This window comes from Hipposideros armiger, unplaced genomic scaffold, assembly GCF_001890085.2.
Source record: "Hipposideros armiger isolate ML-2016 unplaced genomic scaffold, ASM189008v1 scaffold_1120, whole genome shotgun sequence".
NCBI lineage: Eukaryota > Metazoa > Chordata > Mammalia > Chiroptera > Hipposideridae > Hipposideros > Hipposideros armiger.
Genome location: NW_017732470.1, coordinates 146,044 through 154,351, shown reverse-complemented (window position 1 = coordinate 154,351; position 8,308 = coordinate 146,044). Strand labels below are relative to the sequence as shown.

Sequence of the window (8,308 nt, the reverse complement as noted above, 5' to 3'; positions counted from 1 at the left end):
GTTGAATTAGAAAAGAAAGTCATATCAACTTGCGGTTTACCCAAAATTCACTCAAATGTTAGATGCAAGGTATCAGCTAAAATGGTTATGAGAGCAAGGAGAGAAAGAGAGAGGAAGAAAGAGAGAGAGACAGAGAACGAGAACGAACATAAGAATGTTCATCCTGATACTGAGCAGGGGCCTTTAACCTGAATTTGTTTTGTGCTTTCTTACCAATTTCCAGAACCACAACTGAGTAAGAGTTGTGGTAGGCCAAAGAATCCCAACACTCTCTACTCCCAACATTTTCAACATTAAAAGATGTAAGAAAATGAAACTTAAGTTTCATCAAATTTGGTTCATTAGTGGCATTAGAATGATTCTAAAACAAGCAAAACTTTCCATGTCAGCTTGCTTCCTGCAATTCATAGAGTAGGAGGATATAAGGATCGCCAAGTCAAACCAGAAACAGCTGCAAATGGAGATCACATGCAAAGAAAAGGCAGCCAATCTGGAAAGCTTTACTAAATCACTTGAAGAGAAACAGCAAATGTTTTATTCTATTTTCTTTTTCTTTTTCAGTTTAGCTTCTGAAGTCCTGATCTATTTCATTCATTGAAAGCCAACATGGTCAGGTGAAAAGACTACAGGTTATGGTGTCAAAGAAATCTTGAATTCCAGCTTTTCTATTTATTCTTATGCTCTCAGTCAAATTTTAAAACTCTCCAAGCCTTAGTTTCTTTATCTATAAAGTGGAGATAACACCCATCTTGCAAGGTTACTGTGAAAGTTAAAGACAAAGTACGTAAAAAGGCTGTGCATAATACCATGTCCATGACAGCTGCCATTTATTGAGCATAGTGCCTGGCCTAAGCACTCAAGAGTGGCAGCTATTATTAGTCATACATATAATCTTTCCCAGTCTTGGGTTCTTGTTCCTTTTAAGGCAGATCTACTGTTCTCCTTTGTTCTTTTCTAAGTTTCTCTTTGCAACTCCGTGGTTCCACTTCTAATTTTTGCTGCCCCTTGAAAACCTTAAGATAACCTCTGGTATAGTCACATGGATTGGCAGCAGGCACACTTTAAAGCATTTTCACATACATTATCTCATTTAATGTGAAATTCACTAGAAACACTAAGGTTTGTCTTTTTTTTTTTAAAGATTTTATTGGGGAATTGGGGGAGGGGAACAGTGCTGGGAAATCAGGGAAGGGGAACAGACAAGTTGCTGTCCTTTTGTTCTTCAGTCTAGTTGTGGAGGATGTTGCTTCACTGGCCCATGTTAGTNCGATGTCTTTCCCACTTGATTCTAGCCTGTCCAGAACCTGGCAATAAGGCAGGTATCAGATTTACAAACTAATACTTTGCTGGAGTATAAATTTCTTGTGAAAATGGATAGTGATTTATTTGTATTTGTATCATGTGGCACAGAGTAAGTATACAAATTTTTACTGAATCTTAGAATTATAGTGGTGGTTGATTTTATTCAACAAATATTTACTTTTGTTAAATACTTTTAGTGTCTACTGTATTTAAAGTAAAACCAACTGCTCAGTCATGTTCCGTAGTAAATATGAATATCACCATATATGAAACTATCTTCATATATGACATCTTTTACATATGGTGCTCTTTCAATAATGAAGATGTTGAAACTGGTCTCTGAGTGGTACTTGCAGTTAGAAAATCTAGATAGCTGGATTTATTTTGGGCTCTGCTATTTTGCTAGCTGTATGATCTTCACTGTAAAATAGAGAAATGATCTCTGCCTTGCCCACTTTAAAAATTAAATAAAATAAATATTGTATGTGATGTCACTCTATAAAGTTTATGATATTTTATAAATGTGAGCTCTTCTTAGAATTATGAACAGAATATGCTGTTAAAAGGTGGATGGCCTCCCATTAAGTTGCTTCCACCTTGACTCAATTTCCTCTGTGAGCCATTGTTGATGCCTTATATAGCTGGCTGAAGTCAGGGCAAAAAGATAACTGCTCCTTCAAACAGTTGAACTATACCCAATGCTACAACCAGATTAATAAATAACAGAACAATCACCATTAGGAAAGGTTAAAACTGATGCCTGAACATGTAAAACTAAGATATGCTGAGGATCTTATCAGCAGAACATAAATCTTAGTATTAATAGTTACGTTGCTGTGAACTTAATGTGTGTCACTAACTCATACAACAGAAGAAACCTAAAAGTTCACAATATCCCATCTCCTCATATTTATGATGGTTTACAATTTACTAAGCACTTTCAAATCCATTAGTCAATTCTAAAAACTAATCTGAAAACTGGGTTGTAGGAAGGGCAGATATTACTAACCCCATTTTAGAGCTAAGGAAACAGATTTAGTGACTTGTTTATAGGTAACAACAGGTACCAGCTAATAGGTAGTTTGATCAGGAGATTTCTGATTAAAATCAAGTGCTATTTCACTCCATGCTTTTTGGCACTTGCATATCAAGATCATTTATGTAAATGAAACCATTACCCTAAAAGTCAACTAAATAAATAGGTACAGTAACAAAATTTGGCAAATAATTCCGTCTATATTTCTTTATGTTACACTGCATTAGTCCTCATGCTTTGTTTTTTTTTGTTCAATTGATCAATACCAAAACTCATCTATTCTCAACTAATGCTATTCCCAATTTTATATTAATTAAAGATCTGTATCAAATATACCTCTATTTTACTATGCTTCAATGATACAGACCCTTATCATCCTAAATTAAGTTAGAAATTTTAAAGTGGATTTCTTTTTGTTTAAAATTATTATAAGAATTTATCTGAGCCAAAAGTGATGACAATGCAGGGAAGCAAGATCTCAAATGCTCCTTAAAGTGGATTTCTGAACACGATAAGAATTCACTAGCATCTTAACTCTGTCTAAACTTGACTTATAAATTAAGCCTGGCCAGTTTGACAGGTGAACAAAATGAAAAATTAGCACTTGGTCTCACTTCTATCACCAAGAGTAACTTGTATCACCTAAGCGCTACTGAGAAATTTGCTATCAAAGGTGCAAGCACACCAAGAAACTGGTGACTTCCACACTTCTGACACTGTAATTCAAAAACGGTGACTCCTATTTGACAGTCACTCACTATTAAAAGTATCATCAAATAAGAAGAGTGGGACAAAAAAGTTTCATCTAAAACAAGTTATAAGGTGATACCATAGATGACTCCAGAAGGAAAATTAGTGTACTGCAATTGGTATACAGCTTGCGTCACTCCTCAATTACTGACACAAAAATTAAACTGCCATACTAAAGCAATAAATGACATGCAATCAGGAAGCATGGAAAAAGTTCAGCTAACACTACATCAAGTATAAGAAGGGCATCTGAAGAAAATGTAGCATGTCTCCTTCTTTCAAAATATTCTCTCACCCTGTTTTGCGCCTTACACAAAAATTCCACTTTGGTGATTTTAAGTAGATCAGAGAGCCTAGGGAAGGCAATTTAAAATGCACCACAAGGACCAAGTGACAGACAAAATCATTCTGTTTAGGAATTTTTCTCTGCATCAACCTTGCTGCATAAAAACCCTCTAATTTCAAAATGTATTTTGTAAACCAAAAACTGTAAAGCTAAAAAGGCATAATGTAAAGCTCTAACCTTGAGAGAGTAGAGTTAAGAAACTGACAGTACAAGAAAGGCGAAAAGCAGAGGGCTGCAGAATGGAAAAAATAGTCCAAACTAGAAAAAACACAGAAAGGAAAGCAACATTCAAAAAAGGATTAGTCAAAGCTGCAAAAAAAAATGCAGTTCTAAAAAAAAAAGAATTAGATTATTAAGAGAAAAGATTATTTGAAAGATAAAACAAAGGCTAATTTTAATTTTTAAGGTTAAAATTTTTGGTTAATAGATTACGACAACAGTGATAAAATCCCATTTTAATGACTAGTACTGATATGCAACAAAAATAGACAAAGGTGTCTGTGCTCAAGTGAATGGACTTTAGACAAATCTATTACATTAAAAACTCTGTAGAGCAGATACAACTTCAAGTGTCTATTAATGTCATAGAGACATCAATGAACAAACATAATCTGCTTCAGAAAGTTTTGTCCTATCTGTAATTTGGGAAATTAAATGGGCATAAAATGAAGGTAGTAAGGGGAAAAAAAACAGTCTACATAGATTAAAAAAAAGGTTGAAACAACACAGCATTCCATAACTGAGATAGAGTTATCGCAGAGGGCATACATACAGATTCGTAACCTTTATCTTTCTGGGTAGCATCACCTTTAGCCTTCTCTACTACTTAGGGAATCCATGTCCTACATCACAAGAAATCTCAAAAAATTCACAAAATGCTTCCCTCAAAAAACTCACAAAGCAAATAATCAAATACTTCTTTTATTTAAAAATCAGGATAAAAACTCTTATAAGTAACTCTGTACCGGGTGGCTATAAATTTCTATTTAATTGACTTAGAAAAGATCCAATTTTGACTATTATTTGATTTGTTAAAATGGGATTTTTGAACCTACATGACAAAATTAATGCAAAACCAAATATTCTTTTAGCATTTTAAAGAGCACTTTTCCTCATACCACACATTTGACAACTCCTATTACATATTAAGTCTAACGAATCACCACAGCAATAGTTACTGTATAGGTCACAAGAGATTTAAAGATACAGAGCATGTATTTTTAATAGCAAAGAGTACGCAAGTCCTTTTAAAGCTCTATTAAGGCCGAGATATTGTAAATGCACTATATAGAAGGAAGGGTTTCTAGATGAGGAAAGCAAAGTCAAGGCACAACATGGCTAAACAACATAGTCTTGAAAATTCCCACTGCTGGCCAGAAATCAAAAGTAATAAAATCCGTTTCTAGCTCTACAGGTATGAAATTCGGCCGTATGCTCAAGAACGGAGGGTCACCTATATGGTAAAAACCAGACAGATTTCTCCTCAACATAATCATAATGTTTGTATTTTTTAGTTTAAAATTGATACCAAGCAATCATCATCTCCTAGATACTGCTTTCAAATTTGTATTGTTTTCTGTAAGAGTGAATCATGAAATGAAACACATTTAATTCTTACAGATTTCATTTACATTTTATACCCTATTCATGAAAATTAATCCAAAAATCCAGAAGGGGAAAAACAACAGCACATTTTTCCAATTTTGAGATTGGAAAATATAGCTGCCATCTGTGTAATGAATGATGGGGTAAATGACCTGCAGTCCAAGGATGTCACACAAGGCATTCAAGCATATTTATAGTCAACAAACTAAACCACAGACAGTATACTGCTCTGCTCCTAGCCTGATAGATTTTCTTCTCTATTCTTTCTGTCCAAATCGATCTATCATCTGTTATAGCACTTGTTCCTTTCTGTTAATATATTCAGGTTTTCTCTTAAGTTGTCTTACCTTTTGTAAACTGGCCCTGTCCGATGGTGGAATCATCTCAGGAGTAAGACTGTGAGGAGGGTCAATGCCCTTTGTTAACTTTTGATTGATTAAGTGAAAAGCCAAGGCAAACTGATCCTTTGAAAGCTTCCCACAGTCCTTTGTGTCACATAATGCCCTGTACAAATAAACAAAATGAACAGTATATAAAATGCCACAACTACCATTTTAAAAATCCAGGGGATAAGTAATATGACTATGTAGCTTTTTAAAAATGATCAGTTGACGGCCGAGTGGCGCGTTGGTTAAGAGTTGGCTTGGGATGCCAGCTCTGAGCAGCAGGGCCCCGGTTCGGATCCCACATGAGNAGATCTGAAATTATAAGTACAGGGGGCTAGGTGTGCTATACTCCTTGACAACGTAACGGGAAAGTCCATCTGAGACTGGAACAACCCAGTGCAAGTGGAAACAAGGAATGGAAAAAGTAAGATTATATTATTTGAGCCCCTGTCTGAAGCTACTATGCCTTAAGCCAACCTTCCCTCTAAGAGATCTTAGTTTTCACAAGTCGATAAATTCACTCTCACTTACATTAGCCTGGGTTGAGTTCTTTCTTACAACTGAAAACAATCCTAAGTTTCTCTACATCAGTTTCAGTGTAGTCTTATGGATGAGGAAAGATCATTGCTAAATTCTTACCATATCGTCCAAATAAATTATTTAATCCCCTTATGTCTCAATACCATCAACAAAATAAAGTATCAGCCATTATCTGCCTCAAAGTATTGTAAAGGTAAAAAAAAAAAGGGTTTGTGTAAATACAGTGATATATTTAAATACAATGCCTTGTAGACAGAAAAATGATCTCACTTTTAAAAAGTAATTTTAGGAGGTCATTTTTACAATGAGTATTACCATCAAGTTTCCAGGGAAAAAGGAAATTAAGGAAATCTCTATAGTACCTGCTGTATTTAGATTCACATCTAATTGTATACAAGTCTGTTCTGCATAGAACCTACGTATAAGAGAGAAGACTCAACTCCAATTCAGGTAGTCCTGCGATCAGGTATTAGTTCTACTGTTGACAAGTTGTATGGCTTTGGGCATAAGAACCTCTCTGAGCTTCTTACCTATAAAACTTCTTACCTATAAAACAGGAACAATAACATCTATCTCAAGTCACAAAGTTTTTGTGAGGATCAAATGAGAGAACAGCTATAAAAGCTCTTGGCATGGCTTCTGCATTTCATAGTCCTTCCACAAAATGTAAGCAATTCTTATAATTAACTTCCTCAACAGAATGCTCTTCAATGACAATGTTTCCCTGAAACGTCATTCAAATATCTGAAGTTAGTGGAAAACTACATTTCATTTATTCTAAGATACACATTTTTCACTGTCTGAAATTAAATAGTATCTTATAGTTGATGACAAGCCATTGTTTATTTGGCAGCGATTTTTCTTTCTTTAGTGGTACATAAGAAAATAGTGCACCCTGCAATTAAAGGTTGCCTTAGATTTGATGAAATACGGTACACTCATTTCCAATTGAAAAACCATGGAACTTAACCAAATAAAGTAGTACTTACCAAGACAGGGTTGGGAAGGAGGGGGAGGTGGGGAATGAATGTGGTGTATTTATACAGTCAGCTATAATTTTACTTTACATACCTCTGTAGGTCAACTATTTCATTGTTAAGGGTATCTAGCTCCTTAATAGCAGAGAAATCTGCAACAGGACTTGATCCTACGATGCTCTAAAAACAAAAAGTTAACAATTATACATTATTACTAAAAAATTATGCATGGAAAAGCATTAAAAATGTTTAAAAGAACTACATGAATACAGAGTATTGCATATTTTATGGCATCACTAACACTAATTCTATTAAGAAAACTTTATCTAGTACAATTTTAAACACACACACAATTACATACTAAGACATTGTCCCTTAAATGCTCTAAAAGCTATTCTATAATATGTACCACCACTTCAGATCCCGATGTCTTTCCCACTTGATTCTAGCCTGTCCAGAACCTGGCAATAAGGCAGGTATCAGATTTACAAACTAATACTTTGCTGGAGTATAAATTTCTTGTGAAAATGGATAGTGATTTATTTGTATTTGTATCATGTGGCACAGAGTAAGTATACAAATTTTTACTGAATCTTAGAATTATAGTGGTGGTTGATTTTATTCAACAAATATTTACTTTTGTTAAATACTTTTAGTGTCTACTGTATTTAAAGTAAAACCAACTGCTCAGTCATGTTCCGTAGTAAATATGAATATCACCATATATGAAACTATCTTCATATATGACATCTTTTACATATGGTGCTCTTTCAATAATGAAGATGTTGAAACTGGTCTCTGAGTGGTACTTGCAGTTAGAAAATCTAGATAGCTGGATTTATTTTGGGCTCTGCTATTTTGCTAGCTGTATGATCTTCACTGTAAAATAGAGAAATGATCTCTGCCTTGCCCACTTTAAAAATTAAATAAAATAAATATTGTATGTGATGTCACTCTATAAAGTTTATGATATTTTATAAATGTGAGCTCTTCTTAGAATTATGAACAGAATATGCTGTTAAAAGGTGGATGGCCTCCCATTAAGTTGCTTCCACCTTGACTCAATTTCCTCTGTGAGCCATTGTTGATGCCTTATATAGCTGGCTGAAGTCAGGGCAAAAAGATAACTGCTCCTTCAAACAGTTGAACTATACCCAATGCTACAACCAGATTAATAAATAACAGAACAATCACCATTAGGAAAGGTTAAAACTGATGCCTGAACATGTAAAACTAAGATATGCTGAGGACCTTATCAGCAGAACATAAATCTTAGTATTAATAGTTACGTTGCTGTGAACTTAATGTGTGTCACTAACTCATACAACAGAAGAAACCTAAAAGTTCACAATATCCCATCTCCTCA

At 34.5% G+C, this 8,308-nt stretch overlaps 1 protein-coding gene across 1 annotated transcript in view; it reads right to left on the bottom strand.

The window, feature by feature from the left end:
- Window positions 1–8,308, bottom strand: part of EPS15 (epidermal growth factor receptor pathway substrate 15) — a 130,753-nt gene that overhangs the window by 71,396 nt on the left and 51,049 nt on the right. Inside the window, exon 11 of the mRNA XM_019632320.1 lies at window positions 5,387–5,543. Within this exon, the coding sequence (XP_019487865.1) occupies window positions 5,387–5,543 (157 nt within the window). The remainder of the gene's footprint in view (window positions 1–5,386; window positions 5,544–8,308) is intronic.